This window comes from Poecilia reticulata, chromosome 18 (genome assembly GCF_904066995.2).
Source record: "Poecilia reticulata chromosome 18, P_reticulata-male-v2, whole genome shotgun sequence".
NCBI classification, from domain to species: domain Eukaryota; kingdom Metazoa; phylum Chordata; class Actinopteri; order Cyprinodontiformes; family Poeciliidae; genus Poecilia; species Poecilia reticulata.
Window position 1 is genome coordinate 11359458 of NC_088847.1, and position 23784 is coordinate 11383241.

The 23784-nt window shown below is 42.6% G+C and overlaps 2 protein-coding genes across 3 annotated transcripts; one reads left to right on the plus strand and one right to left on the minus strand.

Moving 5' to 3' along the window:
- Positions 1-324: 324 nt before the first annotated feature.
- On the minus strand, positions 325-10351 carry ajuba (ajuba LIM protein). 2 transcript variants are annotated; one of them, XM_081599709.1, is made up of 9 exons: positions 7937-10351; positions 6372-6488; positions 3835-3945; positions 3646-3713; positions 3494-3556; positions 2360-2490; positions 2087-2138; positions 1085-1153; positions 325-935 (listed from the first exon to the last, which is right to left on the minus strand). In XM_081599709.1, exons 1-9 carry the CDS (start codon positions 9294-9296, stop codon positions 804-806), a joined length of 2103 nt encoding a protein of 700 aa, XP_081455835.1. In that variant the 5' UTR covers positions 9297-10351; the 3' UTR covers positions 325-803. The 2 variants fall into 2 exon arrangements, with proteins under 2 accessions (XP_081455835.1, XP_008426224.1); XM_008428002.3 differs by lacking the exon at positions 6372-6488 and having other exon boundaries at positions 3835-3936; positions 7937-10344.
- Positions 10352-15180: 4829 nt separating this feature from the next.
- Positions 15181-17742, plus strand: mrpl52 (mitochondrial ribosomal protein L52). Its single transcript, XM_008428003.2, has 5 exons — positions 15181-15302; positions 15565-15634; positions 16018-16085; positions 17392-17456; positions 17542-17742. Exons 1-5 carry the CDS (start codon positions 15269-15271, stop codon positions 17689-17691), a joined length of 387 nt encoding a protein of 128 aa, XP_008426225.1. The 5' UTR covers positions 15181-15268; the 3' UTR covers positions 17692-17742.
- Positions 17743-23784: the final 6042 nt, after the last annotated feature.

Sequence of the window (23784 nt, forward strand, 5' to 3'; positions counted from 1 at the left end):
ACCCAGCTAGTTTTTGTTCTATGTAATCTTGGTGTCGTCTGATCAAAGCAGTTTACTAAACTCCACTAATTTGTTTGTGGTGGAAGATCAGAAAAAAAATTTCCCCAGCAACCCTCCAAGGCAACTTTTAATAGTTGGATTAAGAGGATTTTATTTTTCTCTTTCTTCATCCTCCTGGCACGATAAATACAGGCTCTCCAACCTAGCAGCTGAGAAACATCATAAATTCCTAAAAACCTAATTTATTGTCTTTTTTTAACACCTCTCTGAAAGGTGCCGCATTTACATGTGTAGGGTTGCTGCAGATCAGAGGGATATTCCCTGTAAATTTGTTAACATTTGCTTTTATTAAAATTGTGACCAATATCTGTAAGAGCACAATCTGAGCACAAATGGAAAAATACTTGACATACAGAAATGACAACATGGTTTCTCTTCAGCTTTGCACAGATTCATGTAACAACTTACAGTAAAGTCAAAATTTAAGTGCAAAAGTCTGCTAGTCTTAATGTATGTACACGACATAATTCAGTAAAATCCCTTTTTGTTCTTCTACAGCAAACAGTAGCAACACTGGGGTTAAAAAGCAGTAGTTTGTTCCCTTTTTTTTTTCTTTTTTAAACTATAGTACAGTAATGGTACAAGACGTACAGCAGGCAGCACATGTGACGGACCAATCGGAGGACATGAAATGTGGCTAAATGAAATGTCTCGACGTCAGCAGTTTCGTTTTAAAAAAAGATGCGCGAGAAAGCATCGATCAATTCTTTAAGAAAATGAAAATCCACAGCTGCACGGCGAGATCAGTGTGTGTTGTGTGGGGGGACGCTGTGTGTGCCACACACTCTGCTCATGTGACAGGAGTGGCAGAGGAGATGAGAGTCCAGAGGGAAGCACTGCGAGCCGGGCTTATCGGAGAGCTGCTTGCCACACTCCTGGGAGACGGGAAGAAAAAAAGAAATACTCGGATAAGGACAGGAATGCACACGGAGGCGAAGGCAGCTCAGCCGTTTGACGATTACATAACAGAATTCCTGGAAAGGAGACTGTCGGGAGGAAACCTTTGTTGGCGGATATAACTCACCTCGCAGTGGTAGCACTCAAAGTGGTAGTCCTTGTTCATAGACACGACCCTGAGGATCTCCTCGCTGCCCTGGGAAACAAAACAAAGCTAAAATAATGTCTGGAACGCCTGCACTCGCTTCAGGGAAATCCTTCATGCATGTCATGTAGCCTGAACACAGATAACCTGCATGAACTTAAGCGTTTCATGTTCTGTAGATTCAATTGATTCTGTTCCGTTAGTATTTCAAAAATGTAGAAACATGAAAGATTGGCTTTGAATGATCAATAGAGAAAGAAGTTAAATGAAAAGGTATTGTTCTCCCGTTAAAAAACTAAAAAACTTTCCAAAAGGAATGGATGGGTGTCGTTTGTGAGCATAAAGTTTTTCAGGTAAAATGATGTTCTCTTTCACAATTCACTTTTATTACATAAATTAATAGCTGCTCACTTCCCTGAATCAAAATAAGTAACAGATCAATAGTTTCGTCTGTATTTATTTTTTCTTCCATCCACTGAATGAGTGGAATATTAAGACAAAATATTGACTTGAGAAGAAAGATGATTTTGTTTGGATTCCATGTGATGCAACAATTTGGTAATTCACCACTGGGGCGACTTGTAGGCTCGTCAGAGAGAGCTTTTAAATGCCTGGGCACTGTGCCGGTTTGTTGGGTGACTCAGCTGCTACCTTGTAACTCACAATTTCATGTCAAATATTCCCCTTATGATTCATATTCCAAGTGGAGAATTTACTACAGCTTCTTTCTTAAATGCCCAAGTCTTCACTGAGCAAGCAACAAGCACATCTGCTTTGTTCTCAGTTCATTTATTTCATGCTTTCCCCCCCCCCTTCCTCCACATACTTCTCAACTTGACACATAAAAATGACCATAACTACTGTGGGCTACAATCCTAAACACAACGGAGAAAACAAAAGCTGCAAAAACGATGCCCTTTACAACGATATCCTGGTCAAGCCAGATAAAGGATTACTCATTAAAACAGATAAGAGGCTACTCACTTCAGTCGGTAAGATGGGTTGCAAACAGGCAGCGCACTTTGGAGCAAAAGTCCTGCAGATGTGACCGGAGAAAGTTTATTTGCTGTGGAAACGTCTGCCAAACATTAAACTCACTGTGCATCTCTCATGTGAAAAAAAAAACTATAAAAATATACAGTATGGAAACGCAGCAAACTCAACGGTCAACATATGGCACGACTTAAAAGGTTTCGCTCTCTCAATTTTTCCAAATCCAAAAGGAGAAAGCAGCTCAATAATCCGTGGATTTCTCACTTGTTGTAGTCCGCCACGCAGTAGATGTTGCTGTGCTGGTCCACAGTGAAGGGAACCCCGTCCAGAGCCTTGGAGCACACCACGCAGCGGAAACAGCCGGGGTGGTAGGAGTTCCCAACGGCCTGCAGGATCTGGACACACACATTGAAAAAAAAAAAAAAAAAAAAGCATTTAGATGTTACGCAAAACTGTAGAACAGAGCTGTCTTTTATTATCCCTCAGTGGGAAAACTGTAGAAGAATATTTGTCCAATTATTTGTTCCTTTTTTTTTTTACCTTTTCGTATTGTTTAGATTCATTTCACTGATCATTCTCTTATCAACCTTTATTAGAATACAAGCACAGCCTAGATGCACAAGAACAAAACGTGCTAACGGCTTCCTACTGTGCAAGACGACGACGTACAAATTCTTGCAGGGTTAATGAGCTGCAACTCTGGAAAAGGTCACATATGGCTGATGCGTACAAGGAGGGTCAGCTTTAAAACAGCCAAACACAGCTGGCAAGATATGTAGATAACTAGTCGGACGAGAAAATAGGATGGCAAAAAGGAACTATGGAAGGAATAAAAGAAAGAAGTGTAGATAAAGTCAGCATAAGAGACAAAGAACGTAAAGAAATACTTTTTATTTTTATTTTCCAGACTGTAAGCTAAAATGTCCAGACAGAGGAAAGTTGCTCTCTAGATAAACATCTCCAGCTCTCCTCACATTTTGCCCCTCAAGCTCCCCATGTGAAGTTCGGTTCCCGTGGCTCACAGGCCGCCGTCTATTAATAAGCACGACGTGGTTCATATAAGTTAAAAAAATAAAAAAAAAGTCTGCAGATAATCACTGCACAGCCTTAAGTCTTTATTTACCAAAAAGCCAAGGCAAACATTCCAGGCCAAATCTTATCGTGGGAAACCAAAGAAGTGGCAACAGAGAGACGTCAGCGCATTTCTCCGTCCCCGGGAGAACGGCTTCAAAGGGAATTGTGGGAAACGTGGGGATGTGTAAAGTCATCGTGGGGGTGGAGGTGGGGGGAACAATAAAAAAAAAAAACGTTACCCAACGCAAGATTGGTGGAGCTTGAAAGGGATTTTCTTTAAATCTGACATAATCGTCCCTGGGTGTGAGTGTGGAAACGTCTCACCTGCTCCAGAATGAGGTGACCACACACGCTACACTTCTCAGCAGCCGCCTGGAATCCCGAAAACTGTAATTAAAAAAAAAAATTTTAAAAAAGAGATTAGAGTTCATCCCGACTCCGAAGGTGTCAAAACACATCTCGACCTCAGCTCTCACCATGTAATCCTCTTTACAGTACACAGAGCCGTTGACATTGTAGAAGTCCTTGTTTCTCAGGGTGCGACCTGCAGAGGGGTCACATTTTTTCATAAAAAAAAAAAAAAAAGAAAGAGAGAGAGGGGGGGATAGAAGAGGGGAGTTATTAATGAAGGGCGCGGCGCCGACTCTGCAGGAGACGAGACTCACCGCAGGAGACGCAGGTGAAGCAGCGAGTGTGATAGAGGTGATCCAGAGCCTGGCAGGCGTTATCCGCCCCGTACACGCCTTTCCCACACTTCACACAGGTACCTACGGTGGGTTCAGGGGAGAAAACACACGCACACACACACACAAACAGGCGTTTAGTGGCAGCTCCTGTTTATGACAGCATTCCAGGAGGATGTGTCCTGAAATCCACCTCCACACACACACACCGTCAACACTTGTAAATCCTCTGGTTCGCACCACCTAGGGGATTTTCGCGCGGCTAAAGCCCGGCTCCCCATGCCAGGCTGTTTGCTCATCCACTCATGTGTCTGTTATTAAAGGGGAAACTCCGCCGGATCCCGCTCTCGGAATAGAGCGCTCTTTCTTCCAGGAGTTTGGAGCTTAAGACAGGCCCTTTGAGTTTTATTCAAACCCCAACATTTAGAGCAATTTGGGATGTTTATAATGACAGGGCTTCTTCGATTCGCTCCAGGAGCCAGAAACTGACTAAAACTTGTTCATTTTTTTTCACAAATCCAGATCAGGTTTTCTCCCACAAGTGAAGCGGGGGGTTTGCTCCTCTCTCCAATCGGACCTTTGGCTGCGGCCGATGCCCCCGTTAGACGACGGGAAAAATGATTTGAGAACCAGATTTAGTGTCTACAGGGTCCACGTTAACCTGTACAGTGATGTTGCCAAGCAACAAAACAAGCCCCTTTTCTAAAGTTTGACCCTTAAACTGGACTCAAATGAGAAAAGTTTCAAGCCCACATGAGACAAGGATTGTTCTCTCATTCTACACTGCAAAACCTCAAAGACTCAAAGTACTTTTGGTCTAGTTTCTTGTTCAAATATCAGAGCACACTTGAAATAAGACAAAACTAACTTAAAAGTAACTTTTCAGCAAGATGTAGGAGCTTAAGTCAATAACTTCTTAATACTGATGAAAAAATCCAAGTTAAGTTTAGACTTAAGACAAGCTCCATTGTGCTAAAAAGTCACTTTAAAGTTAGTTTGTCTTATTTCAAGTGTACTAAGATATTTAAACCAGAAACTAAACACATCAGAACCGTTTCTGTACCGATTAAACTGAAGCCTTCAGAAATTACCCACGCAACAAAAACAAAAAAAAAAAAAAGACTTTTCTCGGTCAAAATGACCAAAAAGTCGGTTTCCTCCTGTCTGAAGCGGCGCTGCGTCTTACGGCAGCGTGTAAAGCGTGAAGCAGAGGCCGCCGGTGGTCCGACAGTCACTCCTGCCTGTGATCTATTTACGGGTGGCACAGAGCGCTTTTTCCTCCTGCCTCTCATGTGGTTGAGGGAGTGCCACACAAATCAAGAATTCCTCCTGCTCACTGCTGCTGCTTTGGGCTTCACACCGACTCTTTGATGTCTCAGAGAAAAATCAAGTCTGTGCCAAAGCCCCAAAAAAAAAGAAAAAAGAAAAAAAAAACCCTGAAAAGGTGGTAGCTGAAACTTTAAATATGCCCCAAATCGCTACATGTAACAGTGAGCCGGAAAACAACCGCATGAGGTGCAGAGGCTGGGGAAGGTATTTATACTCCATTTTGTCACGCTTAATGTATTTTACTGTGGTTTTAAAAAGTAGAGAATAACGGTATGCGGATGGAAAATGATGCGTTGTTTAAAAAAAAAATAAAAAAAGCTAAAAAGTAGGGAGGTGAATTTAGTTTTGTTGGCTCTAGTGGCCTTTATTTGAAAGTAGTTCAACAGGAAAGAGGCCAGGCCGGGAGTCGAACCTGTGACCACCGACACGAGGACTAAGGCCTCAATACGTGGGTTGTGCTTTGCCCGTGCACCACCACAGCAGCCTGTAAATTTAGTTTTTAAGTCCTTTGTATTTTAATTCAACACAGCAAACGTTTGCAAAAACTGGCCAGATTACAAAAAAAGATTAAAAAAAGAATCTAATTTTCGGCCTAAATGTAAAATCTCATGTGAGGAGGAAGTCTGGCATTCTGAACACTGTCAAAAGTGGCAGCATCATGCTACGGGGATAATCTGAGGAAAACCAGTCAGAGATTGCAAAAGACTCGAGACCCTAAACATACAGCCAGAAAGCTACATTAGAGTAGTCAAGCGTTAGAGAGGCCTAGTAAAAGTCCGAAGAAGAACAGTAAAAAAACAAACAAACAAACACATTCTAGCTGGTAGACTTTTAGCTGTAATTACAACAAAATGTGCTTCTGTAGAGTTTGAGCTCAAGTGCAGCGGAGTGAAATGCACACCACACTTTTCAGATGTTATTGATAATAAAATATAATAACAAAAAAATATATATTTTTTTTTATTTGTTTGTTTTCTTTGCGAAACGCTACTTTGCGTTGATCTATCACCAAATCAAAAATGAAAACATGGTTGTGACGTGGTGAACCAAAAATACTCAGAGTGGGGGTGTGAATATTTTTTGCAAGGCGCCGTGAGGAAACATGGTGGGCGGATCAAACTGGACACTTAAATTAGTTCTGCCTTTTTTCTGTTTCCACTTTCTGTTTCAGCTGAGGAGGGGAGTTTTCCCGCAGGTGTGTGTGTGTGAGAGAGCGTCTGTCTTCAGTGGCCCGGCGCAGTGCGGTGTTGTATGTCCCCTCCGGGTACACATACCTGAGCAGAAAAACAGGCTGCAGCACCCCGCCCCTGCACACGCCAAGGCTGCGTTAAACACACACACACACACTCTAACGCTGCATTGCTGTGGCCTAAAGTCACTCGAGGTGGGTGAAACACACCCTGCCGCAGAAAAACACACACACACAAGGCTGAGACTTAATCTTGTGTGACTCAGTAATGGCCAGAGCTGTCTTTATATGGAAGCATGTAATTTGTGTTACAGAGGAATGTTTTGTCACATAAAAGCTGTGAGGATTCGGCGCATTAGAAACGCAGACGCTGCGGTGAAATTTGCTGCACCTGCCTCATCTTTAAAGTCACACAAAAGCTTGAAAAATAATTTATGTGCTAATTTAGCTTTGTTTTTTGTTGTTTTTCCTCCCCCCATTTTTTTTTTTTTTTTTTTACACACCTTTGTCTTCATCTCCGTTTGCCTGGAGTCGATTTCTGAAGCCCAATCGCTTCTTTTCTTTCCTTGCGCTCGATGCGCTCTGACCCTGCAAGTCTCTGCAGGTTTCTGCGGCACCTTCCAGCGAGCCAATATGCTCCTCCAGCTATTAATCTGTCCATCTCTCCATGCAACCCCTTCATTTAGAGGGAAACCTGTGATCCGACACCAGACGGCAGTAATAACACGGCGAAGGCAGACGCTGGACGACCCAACACACGATTCTGGGAGCAGCGGCTAAAACCGGGGCTGCGGTTTGACTAGAGATGCACCGATCCCAGTTTTCCTGGCCGATGCAGACCAACAATTTTTTCTTTAAGGCCTAAGTTCCCAACTTTCAGTTTTTTTTCTGAAGGAAGATGATAGAAGTTTTGAATGCACCAGGGAAAAAAAACACACACAAAAAGAAATCGGTTGGAAAAACTACATTTTCTAAGTGTGTGATGATGATTGATGCACTTAAAAGGACAAACAAATGTGGTAGTTTGTAGTTCTGATCCATCAATAAAGTGAGAGTATAGTATTATTAAATAAAAACCATCATCTTCCTGTCTCTGACCAGAGATGCTGATTGGTGCTGATTGGTGCGTCTCTAAATCCGACAGTGTGTTACCAGTAGGGATGCACAGATATAAAAATTCAGGCCGATATCCGATACTCTTATCGCCGATAACTGACATATATTATATTTTTCTACCTTTTCGATGCCTTGGGGGGGAACACACAACTGATTTTACCACTGCTTCAGATAATATACCCACAATCCTTTGCTGCATCGCTATCACATGACCAAACAAATCCCACATGACTAAGTCTCTCGTCTCTCCTTCCAGAGACAAGCAGCAATAAGATTAATATCGGCTCATTTTATTTATCGGCCTGATACCAATGTGTTAAAAAATTAAGAATATCAGCCGATACCGATGTTAGTGCCGATATATCAAGCATCTCCAGTTAACGATACTGAAATATCATCATGTCTCTTCCTACCAAGTACCTCAAAACTTTAGCTGAAAAATATTCTCACCAAAGAACTCCTGCCGGTTCTCCGCCGTCTCTCTTCCAGCTGCCCCGGAGTCTTCCTGAGGTCGGACCGGCCCGGGGGCTGATGCCGTCCCTGGTGAGGGTAGAGGCTGATCCTTCAGCCTCAGACCCTCCAGCAGCCCCCCGCCTTCTCGGGCAGCATCCCTCAGGAGAAGCCGGGTCAGCTCCTCCTGGTAGCGGGTTCCGGGCAGGTCTGAGTACCGGGCCGCTTCTTTCCCTCTCGCCGCCTGCCTGTCGTCCCACCACTCATGGCCTCCCTGGTAGCAGGCCGCCGCTGGGCTTCCCACTGCCGGTGGGTAGGAGTGGCGGCTGTCGTACGGCCCCGGGCGGCCCCCTGTCTCCAGGTACTGAGTCCAGGCCTCTGCGGCAGTGACCCCGGCTCGGCCTGGAGCACCGTACCCCGCCGCAGACCCTCCAGCCTGCATGGGCTGCTGCTGGACGGAAACAGAGTAGCGGGAGTCATAGCCCAAGCTGATGCCGCTGGTTCTGTTGCTGCTGCAGCGGCTCCCTATGGGGCTGCCCCCGCCCCCGCCGCTGGCCGTGCTGGAGGCGAAGCTGGACCTGGGGCTCACCAGCACCGACTCCTGCAGGCTGAACGACGAACACGGGCTCAGGGTGGGACCGGGTGGGTAAAACAAACCCACGCTCCCCCCTCCAGGTATATCAGAGGGGCGATGGGGCGGATGGGACAGGGAAGCGGGTCTGGGGTTGTCCCACACCTCACCCCCGGTGCTGAGGCGCTTGTACAGCAGGGCCTCTTGCAGGGAGAAGCGCTTGTGCCTCTCGGGTTCAGAGTTGTAGCCCTGCTCGGCCAGCCCCCCTCTGGGACCCGACCCGTATCCCGGAGCAGGGTACAGCGGCGGGATGGAGTGGGGCGGCGGCTGGGACAGGAGCTGCTGCCGCCTGACCAGCTGCTGGAGCTCCAGCGAGTAGCGCCGCTGGTTCATAGAGGCCTTGGAGCCCAGCGCCCCCACGGGGTCAGCGTCAGGGGTCAGGCCCAGGTGGGCCTCCACTCCGTCCGTCAGGTAGCAGGAGGCTCGCTGCTGGGAGGAGGGCCGCCTCAATTGTGCCAAGGTGGAGGGATGCAGCGGCTGCTCCCCATCGGCGCCCAGCGTGGAGGACGATGGTGTCGCCGGGACTCCCGCGTCGCCGGTGGTGGAGAACTGGGCAGGCCTGGAGGGCGACGCGGCCGCGGAGCCGGGAGCAGACGCTCCGGAGATGTTGGCGTTGCTGTTGTTGGAGTTGCTAGCGGAGTCGTGTTTCTTCTTGGAGCTGTTGAACTTCACACTGCCTGCGTCGGTGAGCTTCAGCTTCCCCAGCAGCTTGCTTATAGGCCGGTCCATGATGGGAGCCTCCAGAGTTACAGTGTCTTCCTTTATGCTACAGAGCAATAACTAAGATACAGTGTGAGGGAGATGTACAGCAGAACAAAAGATGCTCTAACACGGCTACACTTGAAATGATTTCAATCAAACTCTAAAAAGATGTTTAACAACAACAAAAAAAAGAGAGAAATATTCTTGAAATTACAAGGACAACTTCTATACACGCAATAAATACAAAGCTGATAAATAAAAAATATATATATTCTTAAGACATTTCAAGAGTTTAACATGATTCAACTCCACGTGTGGAAAAACCCACAGACACAGGTAGGCTCCGTGGACATAAAACACAAAGAATTCAAGCCAGTCCAGCCAGGAAATAAGACAAACATGGACACTTCGTCGTGACCTATGGAGGGCTCCCTTTGTCGACCCTCCACATCTGCAAGACTTCACCTCTCTGAAATCCACTCCACCAAAGTCTTCTCAGTGTCCAGTTTCTTTCTCTTCTCTTTGAAAACACAAAGCGGAGAGGGTTCAGCAGGATGCGGACCGTCGCCTCTTCATGTGGGTCCAGTGTAGACGAGAAAATAAACCCGTTTGTGCTCAGATAGTCGACTCAGCCGACGTCTGCCGTTCATCTCATGTGCTCACAGTAAGATTATACTGGCTTTAACGAGAGGGGAACAGAAAAGATACACACGGGACACTGGCTGGACTCCGTCCGTACGTCCATCCGCTCGGCTCGGCTCCGGCTCGGCTGCTTTTATCATTCCCGATTCAAAGGGAGAAGAAGAAAAGAATCCGGTTCGGGACTCGGTGTTAGTGGCAGAGAAGTTTGGGCAAAGAAACGGGAATGATTTGAACCGGCGCTCCGCTGCTCCTAGTCTCCCAGCAGACCGGTGCTGAGCTAAAACGAGTCGGTCCAGATAAATAAAATCCCTCCCCGTGAGCACCGCATAGTCCAACAACTTTGTCTCTTTCTTTCCCCTCAAATAATAACTTACCTCCCCCTCCTTTTTTTCACTTAGTTTTTGCTAGTCGTAACACAAAGAGGTATTTCTGGTTAGAGCTTTTCAAAGTAAACACCCTTTGAACAGCAGTTAGCTTGAAACACTTAAAAGCGCGGGAAAACGAGTTGGATTCGATTTAACTTCGCATGTAAAAGAGTGTCAAATTCTTATTACACCAAAAATACAGATAATATCTCAGGTTCTATTTTTTTGTTTCAACTTTCGCCGAGTATGATTGATTTTATTTTGAAGGAAGGATCTCAAAATGCCGTTTTGCTGTTTTGTGCAAATTGACGCGCATTGTTCTTTTATCAGCGGCGGCTTGTTTGCCCCCGCACCACCAACCCCCCAGCACGCCGGAACACCTTTTTACGGAGCCCAACAAGTGCCAGGATGAAATAAAAACACAGAGAAAATATGCCAAGTCACTTCAAATTGTGAACAGGAAGTTAAAAACATGCTCCAATGGCTCTCATTGTTTTAATAATATTCTCCATGTCAGTAAATATTTAAGTGTTTTACCACAATGATGAGCTAAGGTTTGTTTTCAATTTTAAACAGGTCACTTAAAGAGTTAAATAGGATTTTTGCTTTGCACACGGTGTTGTGATATCTTCTACTTTATCATTTGTAGAAGATATGGTCATATCTAATACCATAGCTATTACACATCTGTGTGTTGAGTTTGCAGAAGTAAGGGGTCGCCCCAAGATAATTTGTTTCTATCTTTTTTTGGACAGTATTAGGCTCCAAATACTCACAACTTTAAATTTGTGTTTGATCAATCACTCCCAAAACTAGAGAATGTGAATAAGCAACGCTGATTGAGTTATTAATAAATTGTTTAGCATATAAAATAAAGTACTTCCTCTAGTCAGTGCCATTTTAAATTAACTTCAATGGTCCATGTCTAGCCCCTGATAGAGGTCTAAAGAAGGTTAGCATACTTGCTGTAGCTTTTAAAGTCAATATGATGAGCTGTTCACTTTTTTAAATTATATATAAACTGTCTCTAACTTCTGTTTGGTGTAGCTGAGCTACAAATTTCTGGCAAAGTCTGGAATAGAGAGAAAAGTGAAAATCTGTGCTAAAAATAAAGGAATCACCATTAGCTTAAGGTGGGAAGAAAAAGCAACCGTTGTATTTTTCAAACTGGCATTTAATTTGGTAGAAAATTCTCTTGTTTTGAGCTGATTCATCTTTGTAAATACCCTGAGAATAGGTTTACTAGTTGCATGTTCATCTTTGTTTATCTTGGCTTTGCATTTGGAAAACAAACAGCCATTTCAAGAGCTCATTGCTTCACGATTAATGCTATGATTGTGATTCATCTCAGGATATGTGGCCTATTGACTCATTTCAAAGTGCAAAATAACTACCAAGCCAGACCACCGTAAAAAACATTTGGGCTTTGTTTACCTCATGGAACTATTTTCTGCTGTCTTGGTTATGGGTTCAGCGATTAACTGTAATATAATAAACTTATGTTTTAAACAAATAGATCCCTTGCTTTGACATTCGTTGGCTTTCTTTAAACATCTCTACTTGAAGGAAAAAACTTTTCCGTCCACGTCAACCGCTGACGCAGACATTTCCTTAAATTTAACATTTATTGATTGTTAACGTTACTGGGAACCTTAAGGAACTTTTTGAAAAAGGTCACCAATCAGAACGAAGGTCACATGTAGCCGTCTGGGAACCTCTAAACAGCAATAGTTCCCAGAAGGTCAAATTTGGAGGAAATGTACAAACTATCTTCTTTTAGGGAACATCTAGGAAGTTTTTTCTGAAGGTTATCTAAAGGTTCCTTTCGGGAAGTTGCAAAACATTGAGATGGTTGCCTTGTCAATGCTCAACCTAATTTTCAAGGAAACTTTGAGAAAAAGTTATTTGAAGGTTCTTCCAGGGACACATGTTGAAAGTTACAAATAACCTTCTGAAAACATTCAGTCGCCACTGTACTAAGCTAACGTCCAAAGAACTTTTAGAAAATATTCCCAACATGTTCCTCTAAGGTCGCAATATTAGAGTTGTAGTAAACATTGAAGGGACCTCTGGAAAACATTCTCTGATTATTTGTCCGTATTGAAAATAAGCTTCAGAGAACTCCAAGGGAATATCTTATGAAGGTTTTCTAAAAGTTAGAAAAAGTTGATATCATAAAGGAAACATCCTCTAATTGTTAACCCTTCATTGAAAGTTCCTTGAGAGTTATAGACCCTTTTTTTTAATAAAGATTGGGGCTGGTGGATTGAACTGTTTGTGGATGTTCCCTGAATGTTCCTGTAAAGTTTCTTGCTGAGAAGTTACTTATTTACATTTCACTTAATTTCTTAAGTTGTTGTTTATCATGGCACACTGTCATTTTACACTACATTGTTGTGAGTAGTCCAGATTCTTCATCTAATAAATAAAATACACAATATCTTTATTCTGAGTTATTATACAAGTCATGTGGGTTTTAACTTAAAATTTAGAGCAACCATGGATATTTCAATTGAAATAGTTTTTAACCTGTTACAAATGTAAAAAAAACAACAACAAAAACACTAAATTAAAAAAACACAGGTTCAAACTGTAACTTTTCCTGTTTAGCTTATTAATTAAAAAAAAAAAAGATTTGAATGTGATTCCCCAGAGACATGGCGTTGTTTAGGCAACGGGACTACTTTATAAGACCAGGCTGTGGAATGCGCGCAGGGACACAGCGGGGTGTGATGGGGCTGGTGGATTTTTGCGGCGTGTCTGAGTTCTCCAAGGACGATTCAGAGTAAACATCCCGCCTGTGTGTTTGTGCCGCCCGGCATTAGTCAGGCCTGATTCCGGCCGTTTGGTGGCAGTTAACGGACACACCATAACTCAACAAGCGCTGATAAAGTAAAACTGTGTCCGGCCTGGCGTGTTTGAATAGACTTGTTGGCTCTCTGTGTCCCCGGAGCCCCCCTCCAGAACGGGCCTGCGGTTCACCGAGGAAGCAGCGGCAGCCTCTGCCGGCTTAGGCGTTCCTCCCCGGGCTGCGAGTGGGAACTTGTCTGAAAAGCTAACAGAGAAATTCTTCAGGGCTTAGTCCCGGAGCTGCTCATTCAAAAACAGCACTTTGAAGAGCTTCGGGAGCGACAGACCTCTGTCAGTTATTGTTCCAGTACAATTCACTCAAGAACGTAATATTTGCAGATGAAGTACAGCTTCTTACACCTGCCAGTAGTTCTCTAATTATCTTCAAAGGGCAGTTATGCACGCACAATTTAACCACATACCCTTTCATAATTAAACTTACCAATAGGAATGTTGGGTGTTTTGAACTAGGCATTCATATTCCAGAATGTCAATCAAAAATAAAACTTGCCATTTTATTAACTTCCATATGCATTTAAACGCCAAACAGAAGCACACCCTATTTAAAGCAGACTAAGCTATTCATGTTTTAGCTCAGTCAGGACTGCCTAAATTATTTCTATTTATCTAATTGTCTTGAACTTTCTATGGGACAGAGTTCTAGCTTTTTTTCTGAGGCCACTCCAAAGTATTAGGCTTATACAATCCCAAGCCAAATTGGAGTTAATTTGGTATGCTCTGAGTTATTGTCCATTTTAAAAACCCATTTTGGACTGAGCTTTCACTTCTCAACTGATGTTGTTTCAATATGTTCACATTATGTTCTTTCCTCACGTGTCTATTTTTTTTTTTTTTCGCAAATGTCAATGACATCCATAAGGTCAGCAAACGTACTGCAATAACATGTAAGGGACAGTTATCAGTTTTTTCCAGTAATTTCTCCAACGTTTATCTAAGAAAATGTTAACAGATGTAGTAAAATAGGCGGATTTGCATGTTAAACAAAGCTACGTTCAAAGCTGATTTACGGATAAGAAAATAACCACAGATGTGGCACACAGCATGTTCAGAGTTAACGGTGCTTCGTTATATTAATGAGACAACTGACATGTTTGAGTAGGGCAGATGCCAGATCTGGTTTAACTGTGATCGTCAGATTGTGACCACAGCCTGTGTTCAATCATATAGGTCTACATGTGCTAAAAAAAAAAAACCCAAACAGTTGCTGTGTTTTCTGCTATTAAAAAACACTTAGGTGTCAGAATAACAACGTTTTCTTGGGTGTGTCTTTAAGTTCAGTCTTCTCAGGATAACGTTTGATCTGCATATGAAAAAAGTAGGAAGGTTGTGGACCAAAGTTTGAATGTTCCCTTTATCAACATGAATACGACATTGAGTTTGGTCATTTGATGATGTGTTGGAGCTGTTATTTTATTCTTTCAGTGGGATGAATATACGACCTACAGCTTCAATGAATTTGTATTTGGGTATGCTTGAATGTCATTTATTATTTTTTATGTCAATTTCCCTTAGTGAGAAGCAGGGAAACCATGCAGAATTGGTTTTGAAACAGATAAAACAGACTATTATTATTCTTCTGGAACATCCTCAATTCTCAGCTCGAATTTGTGATCAAATTCTAACTTTTGCACACAATTCTAGTTTTTATAAACAATCATTGAAGTTCCTTGTTGTGTAAAAAAATTGTTAAAATGCTAAATTGTGGGCCAAAATTTATTAAAGAAATCCATGTCCACGATGAGTGTATGTAAACCTCTGGGTCATAGGTGTGTGAAAGATGTAATTATATTTAAAGGGTAAGATTTTGGAATGAGACAAAGAACTGTAGATAATGAAAGAATGCAAAGAGTAAAAACAATAAATCAGTAAAAAATTAAGAATAAAATTATTTTGGGTAATATTATGTCTTGAAATTGTTTCATTTGACTGAAAATTTGTTCAAACTAAGAAAATAAGTTAGGTAAGAACCGAAGACAAATTATGTAAACAACAACAAAAGAACAATACAGACATTGATACAACCGATTTATTTTCTCCGTTTTGATGACTTGAAATTGACAAATAGGACCTGAGCGAGTCTTTAGCACCCTCTGCTGGTCGGTGCTGAGTAGTACAGACAAGATGGCGGCGCCCATCAGGACTTTGTGCTGTTCAGGTGAGACAGAGGTTAAACCTTAAATCTCTCGTATGCACTGTCAGCCCAACATTGAAAAAAGACTTTTGTAACCGCAAACAGTTTTGCTTATCGGTCGTTGCTTTTTCTGCTAATGTCTGCCAACAGTGTTGGTTAATTGCTAATGCTAACAACGATGCTAACCGTTTGACAGCAAGCTTCTACTGATTTGTGTTTTTTAAAAAACAGCTTGTAAATGGCTTTAATTGGGTGATTCTGTTTTTTTTTCTTGTTCTTTTCGAAGCCCTGAGACTTTCAGGAAGACACTTCAGCTCCACATGTGGAGTACAAGCTGGACAAAAATGGAGACTAGAGTAAGTTGTGCAACCTTTGCCAAACTCCATTGAAATTTCCCTAATTTTTAAAGATACAGGTTCAGATTTTCACCAACATTTAACAATGTCTTTCTTTACCCAGTTCACTCCTTTCACCGATAAGTTTAACACAATTCGGCCAAGTAATTGCTTTGTAATCTCACTTTGAAGCTCGTTGAAAACACCACTTAGTAGGTACACAAAACATCTAGGACTAGGTACGAGTTTTTCTGTGCTGGCTTTCGTCTGAAAACCTAATGTTAGTCTGTTGACACCTGTGGATTTAAGATAGTTACCAATTTAGCTTCTTTGCAATAATTTTTAAGACATTTCCTGTACCTATGATTAGTTGTGTTTAGTTATTTGTGTGCATGTGCTTGCAGACATGGACTGGCCAGAAGTGGGACAGAATATGGACCAATGACAGATCTGCCTGACTGGTCTTTTGAAGGTACTTAATTATTACCCTTTTCTTGAGCTAAAGCTAAACGGAGCAGACCGCATCACTGTGTGTCAAATGGAAGCTACTTCCGTTGCTACTGTGCGCATCTGCAATTTTGGGCTTCGAACCAAAATTGCACTTTTCTGGGATCAAAAAAGAACTGGAACAAAGAAGAGGCGGTGATTTATGTATATTGAAAGTCAGCAATTTCATATACATAAATCACTGTTTGGTGTTTTAAAATGAATCAATATTAATTTTACTGCAAGCTAATGTTGTTATTAAACATTTCAAGTAGCAGTCTCTCAGCCACAACTATGCAAGTAAAGGGAATTATTGGATCTCCAAAGCCTTGGAAGAGTGTTCATGACTCCTGAACATTTTCAGATTTTGTCCTGTTACAACTGCAAACTTCAATACACAGCTCTGGAAAAAATGAAGAGCCCACTGCACTGAACCTCATTGAAAACCTCCTGGTTATTCCACCAATATTGATTCCTAAACTCTTCCTGAGTCAAAATATTAATTTTGTTGTTTCTAAATAGATATAAATGTGTTTTCTTTGCATTATTTGAGGTCTGAAAGCACTGCATGTTTTTCGTTATTTTGACAATTTCTCATTTTCTGCAAATAAAATACAAAATTTTTGCTTGTAATTTCAGAAACATGTCAGTAGTTCATAGAATAAAAGAACAAAGTTTGTTTTACTCAAACATAAACCTATAAAGAGTAAAATCAGAGAAACTTTTAGTTTTTTTCCAGATCTGTATCTTATTGAAGTTTTATGTAATAGAGCAGAAGATACAATCTGTGTTTTGTTTTCGTATTCACTCTCCTGAGTCGGTACTTTTATAGAACCGCTTTCTGCTGCAGTTATGGCTGCCAGGCTTTTCTCTACCAGCTTTGTACATCTAAAGTTTGATTTTAGAGCAATTTCTCCATGCAGAAAAAACTTTGCCTCAGTCAGGACAGATTGAGAACATCGGTAAATATCAGTTTCTCAGCTCAGATATTGCCTCATATTCCATTTCAACACATAAAGATGATTTGACAAACCATTTCATTGTAGTTCTAACTGTATCAGGATGTTGTAAGGTGAGCCTAAGTACCAGTCTAAAGTTTTTTTTTTTCCAATTTCCTAAAGGTTTTGCCCTGTTTTAGTTCTACTCAACTTCCAGTTAACTCTGACCAGCTTCTCTGTTCCTCCTGAAGAAGACATGTTTTTCTTGCATCTCCTACTTGACTGACTTGTGACAAACCGGCTTCGCTTTGGTCTGTTTTCCATTTGTCCTCAACTTGATCATTCTGCTGACAGACGGACGTCCAGCACCTCAGCTGAAAGGCCAGATTAGGAGAAGACAAGAGAAAGAAACGTTAGCGGTAAGCATCGGCGTTAAAGTTTCTCTTATTTGCTTCTGTTTAATTTGACCTTCGCGCTCATCGGTTCTGCGCCGTCTCTCCTCAGAGGCGCATCGTGATGCTGAACTCTGAGGTGGATCATGGAGTAGAGGCCTGGAACAAGAAGCAGGATGAGGCCAGACAAGCGGAGGAGCACAGAAAGTCTCTTTTGCTCAAACCCAAAGGAAAACTGCTAACGAAGAAATCCAAGAGTTAGAAAGCCGATTATTCAATATTCTTTAAATAAATGCCGTCTGTTTTGTTACAAGTGGTCGTGTACATTTGTTTTGTTTTTCGTGTTTATGGGGAAAAACAGAAATGATGCAACATTTATTACATTTTTTAAATATCCTCTGCATCCACTAGATGGCAGCATTCCTTCTTCCTGGACCAGATTAGAACTATTTGGCTCCAGAGGAGTTCTTGTGTTGCTGGAAAACGAACTGATGGACAAAAAGAATCTGATTCGCTTCCCAGCTCAGTGAGTCACATGATGTCTTCTGGACGAGATTGTAACTTACAAATTCCTATTTGCTTAAATTTGTGTTGTCTTTTAGAGGATCCAGCTATAAAAAAACTGAAAACAAAACCAAAGTGGCAAAACGGAGCATTTCTTCTGATGTCTGCAAAGACGCTTAACTGCTGCTGGCAGGAAGTTCAATCTGACATTTTCTGGCGTTGATGCGACTCTTTCCAGAGTGAAGCTGGTAAAATGCATTCTAAGAAACCGACCGTATAAAGGTGGCATATAATGGGATTGGATCATACTTTTAGCCATTTAAGAGTTTTCTATAATCGTAAAATGTTCTGTATTTCTGCATAATGCCTAAACGTCTGCGTTTCACGTAAGTCCCGAGAAGATGAAACGATCTAAATGAGACCGGGGGGCTTTTAAAAGCAGACCGAACTCGGCCATATTGAGCTAAACAGAGTGTGATCTATGCAGCACGTTGTTTTTTTATCGTTCCCTCGAGCAAAATGAATTTCTAAGAATCTTTAGAAGAGTCCCAAAAACTGTTGGAGGTAATTGATTCAGCGTTGAGCGTTCAGAGTTTTTCTTCCACCAATCTGCAGTCAGACCGATGGAGCACAAGTGGAGCAATCTTCGGTTGACTCATGTTTTTCCTGGGACTAAATCAACCAGCTTCAGTCCAGGAGCGTGTTGGGTAACAGCTTGAGCTCAGAGAGGAACCCTGGCAAACCTCTAAATAAAGCCGTCTCTCACACCAGATAGTTTTATTGTCAACTATTAGCAACCAGAAATATGCCGCAGAACTACAGTCTGCAGTTTGACCAACTAAAAGTGTTATGGTTTCAGAATCCTAACCCTTTTCCAGTGTTGAAAACACGGTGGTGGTTGTATTATGCCAGTTTATTGCACAAAGTTTCCAAAACGGTGCGCATCATATTGGCATGTTTCTGCTCCAGTCAGTGAATAGTTTCAGAATGATGTCTCTACTGCACTATTGAAATCTGGGTTCAATCTGATGGAAATTCCCTGAAGTTGTGTTTCCCAATATTTTCCACCTTCTGATTCCCGACAGTGGAGGAAACAAGCGGCTGAGACAATTAGCTGTTTCTTTTTTTTAATCTATCGTTTGGTTTGTTTTGTGCTGGTTTCCACGCACTTTTTCCCTCCCTAAAATTCTCTTAGCAACTGGATTTCCTCACTGTTGGCCAATTTTGTGAAAAATGTGCAGTAAAAAATCTGAAAGAAATGTGGGAATGTGCAGATTTTGAGTGAGTTTTGCAGATTTATTGAAAACTATGTAATTTGGAGCATGGAGGGCGACATAAAAAGCTACTGTGGGCCACATTTGGCCCCCGGGCCTTAAGTTGGACACATGTGACCTACATCATGAAGGGGAGAAACAGAAGAGATCTGTGGTGAGGTCGAACCTCTGCACAGCTCTGAATGTTTGAAGTTCAGCAGAGAACTTGGGGGGGAGAGACGTAACATCAGACGATTTCCTCAATAAATCAATGACCGAGTCGAGTATTTGAAATCCATTTCTCAGGGTTTCCTTTCCCTCTTTCAGGGTTTCTGTAAAACTCAGAGGGTTCCTCGTCACGTTATTTGCCTCCAGCAGGGCATAAGCAGCACAGTAAAGTTTGCGGGGATGTTTTCCTGCAGTCAGCATTAAATCGGTGTGACTTTAACTCATAAACCGACTGTTTACAATCTAAACTAGCCCTCTCCCCCCACTCTGCCCACAGACTCTGCTCACCCCTGGCTTTCAGGTTCCTTCTCCGTTCCTCGCGGTTTTCTCCCTCTTTGCCCTGACTTTTTGTTGCAGACTTCAGCAAAGCCTCACTGTAATTAGGGCCGCTGCAGCCGCTGAGTTGCAGATTCTTTCCTGTGGATATGGGAGTGTTCTTCCCAACTCCCCTCCCCCATTATTCCAGTTTTTTTCTGTCTTTTTTGCTTATAGATTTGACCTAAAAGAGCTTGAGTGTCGCGTAGCAGAAATGGAGACAATGATCCAACATGGAGGGGGGAGAAAATGTCGCCTTCAAAGCCAGAAGTGCAACTTCTCGTTCTCTTTTTTTTTTTTTCCCACTCAACTCCTCACATGAGAAGGAAGGTCTTCTCATGTGAGGCGACCCCCCTGCTCCCCACCCCTCTTTCTTTTTCCTCTACTCCTCGTGTTGTTTTGGTTTTTTGGGGAAATGAGAAGCAGATGTTGCTTATTGTGCAGAAGTCAGCACTGGAGGGAGGCGTAAGGGCAGGGGGGGAGTTAGGTGAGGCTGTTCTGATTCCAGGATGAAGTTGGGGGGGGCCTTGAAGGACAACGGTGCAGATGTGGTTGCATCTGCGAATCCAGACGCGGGGCGGCTTTCCTGGCAGATCTGAGGGTGTGTTGTACCGGCGGTGAAACGTTGTGGAGGGTAGAAGAAGGAGAGGTGGGGGCTCTGATTCAGCAGCTTGGTCATAAAGGCCTGTTCCTGACCTGGGTGTTCCTAGAATAACTAACCATGGGGCAGCCTTTGTAGCTCGTCTGATGAACTGCAGAGTCTGAACACTTTGAACTCTACGTGACTTTTGAGAACTGGCTCGGCGGCCTGTAATTATCCCCGTTTGCCGCTTTTTGTACAAAAGCGCAGCGTCCAAAATTCTTACTTCGAGCCACACAGAGACAAGAGTTTCTTCAAAATCGTCTAGCAACATCATCAACGCTTCCAGTCTGAAAAGACTCCTGCTCCGACGCCAAGAGTCAAACTGAAGCTAAGGGCGCCAACAAAGCAACAGTGGAAAAGCGTGCAGTGCCAGAATGTAGGTCACCCAGTCAGAGACCCTGGTTGAATTGCCAGCAGCCCATCCCGGCCACTTCCTGCCCGGCATGGAGGAGGCGCTGTGGTTCCTGCACCGCCCAGCCATGCTGTACGGGCTCCGAGGTAAAATGGCCGACAGTGACAGAAAAGCAGAGGATGGAGCGGGATGGGGGGGTGGAGTGGAGGATGAAAAAAAGAAAAAAGAAAATTGGATTGCAAGTTTGCTGCCAAATGTCCCACTTGTGAGACAAAAAGCAGATCAGATCAGTTCAGGAGGATGAATATGGTTCCAGATGAAAACGTGAAGCCGGACAGCGTCAGAGGAGGTTTTCTATAGCTCATCTTTCATTGCTGTGATATAATAAAACATCACCTCGTATTCAACCACTGCTCTTTGCATATTATTATCCATACAGAACGATATTTGTTCATTTCTATTTGATGAGTTGTTTTAATCGTATCCTGGGAACCATGGGGCATCTTTCCTGTGTTCGAGAACCACTGTCACAGTTAATTTAGGATAGAATTATTAAATAATAACCAATGATAAATGGCTGGATGTGTGTTTTTTAGATTACCAATTGTAACTCTTACAGTATCCTGCAGTGTCTTTCAATTGCTCGAGTTTTATACAGTATTACTCAGAAATGTCCCAGGAGAGACATTCAGTGAGACAAATGGAAACTCCAGGTGACAGAGAGACGGAAAGAGGGCAGGAAAGAAATAAACCAGATGCCGAGAAAGGAAATGTACTAAATGTGGCTTAAAGTATAATCCTTCACAGACATTGAGAAAAATCGTGATTTCACTCAGATGTGTTGCACTTAACAAAGCAGTTCAGGTAGTTTTGAATCTGTCCGGTTTGGCATGTGAAGCTCGACTCGCCGATTTAATGGTTTCAATGGATAGAAAATGGCAGGCACCGAGTTTAGATGTGCCAACAAATCTATTTTCGCTGCTTTCACACGTCACCTCTGTAGGTTTTAGCACCAAAGTCCACCGCTTCTTTTCTGAGGAAGTAACAAAGAAAACAGAAAGAATGTCCTCATCAGGTGGTCTGACCGTCAACAGGAACACGTCCTTATTTGTGTCTGTCTCATCTGCGTCGGAAAAAGGAGGAAGTTGAGTCAGCCGGAGCTCAGCCAATGGGAGGACGGGCTCAGTTATACAGACTCGGCTAAAAAGAGCTTTGTGAAGAAACACACAAAAAACACACATTTTGGGGAAAAACGAAAAACTATTAAAATACTTTGACTGGAATTTGTATGTCTTCTTGATAGTTGGAAGAGGAAGCGGTCATCATGAAGCTGAGCCGTTCAGAGGAATTAAACCAGAAGTGATCAAAAGTTGTCCAGATTCATTGAAAACACCAAAAAAACAAAAGTATTTGGAATTCATTGGACCACAAATTCCCATGATTTTTTATTTTGCACATACACCCACAGCTGTTAAATGAAACAAAAATAACGAATGGGTTTCAATTTCTTCTTTCCAGTAAAAAAGGGAAGTGTTTGGTACCCTGTAAAGAAACCCCACGTTGACCAGTTGCCTCCAAAAGTCACATAACTATTAAAAACAAAGTCCACATTAGAAAAAACACGATCTCTTCAGAATGAACGAACACAAGAGAAGCTCTAAGTGTGGGATCAGGACGGCCATCAGAGAGCAAGAAACACCCAACATTTATTTCTGGACACATCAAACAATAAGCCACTGAAATGAAACGCGACGCCGAGCCGCAACCTCTTACTTTCCTCTCCTGTTTGTGACTCTTTTACTTGGAGCTTGCGGTTGTTTACTGCGCCGCCGCCGGCACATCAGGAGTTAAAGCGCGAAGGAATGAAGGGATGGAGAAAACAGAGAAGAAAAACAGACAAGACATAGTTGCGGATGGAAGGAGTGGTTTGAGGCCGAAGCTCATAAAGGGGATTGTTTCGCGGAGGGTGAGGAAATAATGGAGGGATGGAAAACGATCCGCATGAAGCCTTAGCTTCGCCTGTCATCATCTGATCCTGCAATATCTTTTCGCAATCAGTTTCGCTTGATGTTTTTTAACCATGAATTTTAAGCCACCACCACACACGCACACGCACACGCACGCACACTGCCTATACAAACACAAGCTGCAGCAGGCCCAGCTGAGGGGGAAAGATGTTTCTAAAATACCAGATGGTTGGCCGGATCGCATTCTTCTGGATGCTGTGAGCGTCCCATCACTTTTTCCAGCTCCGACACATGACTGCTGGCTCGGAGCGGCCTGCAGGGGAGACCGCGTCCAGACCGCTCTGCTGTGGGTCAGCGTCATGTGAGCGCTGCAGGAAGAACAGCTGGAGTCAAGCTGCTGCTGCTGCTGCTGCTGGTTTATTCACGCCACTCGGTCAAGATACGGGGATTTTTCTTGTTGCGTCTGAACACAAAGTATAGTTTTCTTTTCTGTATCTTGATTTTGAGATGTAACACACCAACGTAGGCTGTCAGATGAGCTCTGAAGAATTACTTTACTTTTTACTTGAGTAAGTTAGATGTGATGTTGCCACACGCAGCCGCTACTGAACCGTTCACCTTTTGACCCTTTGTAGTTTTTCCCCAGGTTGATCTCTACGTGAAGGATGTGAACTACTTTTTTTCTCTCCTTGACTCCTAAGTTAAAGTATTGTAAATAATGTTGAAACTGCATTAGAAGTAATTTAAAATCAAATCAACCAACCAACATAGTTACATCAGCAGACACAACATTTTTATTTGTTTTAAGTAAATGAGTTAACTTTTTGGAAAAGTTAAGGGGGCAGATTAAAAACAGTGAAGATGATTTAAGTGAATGTCTCTCTTTTTATGTTTTATAAACACATTTCTATTTAAACAAAGTAAACATGGTTGTCCTTAATAACCGTATAGGAATGAATGATAAACTATCTGGGAAGTTTTCATGGGTATTTACAGCTCTGGAAAATGTTCAGTTTCTCTGATTTTACTCTCTGTGTTTGAGTGAAATGAACTTTGTTCTTTTATTCTATGAACTACTGACAACATGTCTCTG

Coding starts and splice junctions, on each gene's coding strand:
- ajuba (XM_081599709.1), bottom strand. CDS start 9,296: ATGGACCGGCCTATAAGCAAGCTGCTGGGGAAGCTGAAGCTCACCGAC. Junction 2,139..2,359: donor TGCGTGGCGGACTACAACAA/GTGAGAAATCCA, acceptor TCACATCTGCAG/GACTTTTGCTCCAAAGTGCG. Junction 1,154..2,086: donor AACCCATCTTACCGACTGAA/GTGAGTAGCCTC, acceptor TTTGTTTCCCAG/GGCAGCGAGGAGATCCTCAG.
- mrpl52 (XM_008428003.2), top strand. CDS start 15,269: ATGGCGGCGCCCATCAGGACTTTGTGCTGTTCAG. Junction 15,635..16,017: donor GGACAAAAATGGAGACTAGA/GTAAGTTGTGCA, acceptor ATGTGCTTGCAG/ACATGGACTGGCCAGAAGTG. Junction 16,086..17,391: donor GCCTGACTGGTCTTTTGAAG/GTACTTAATTAT, acceptor TTCTGCTGACAG/ACGGACGTCCAGCACCTCAG.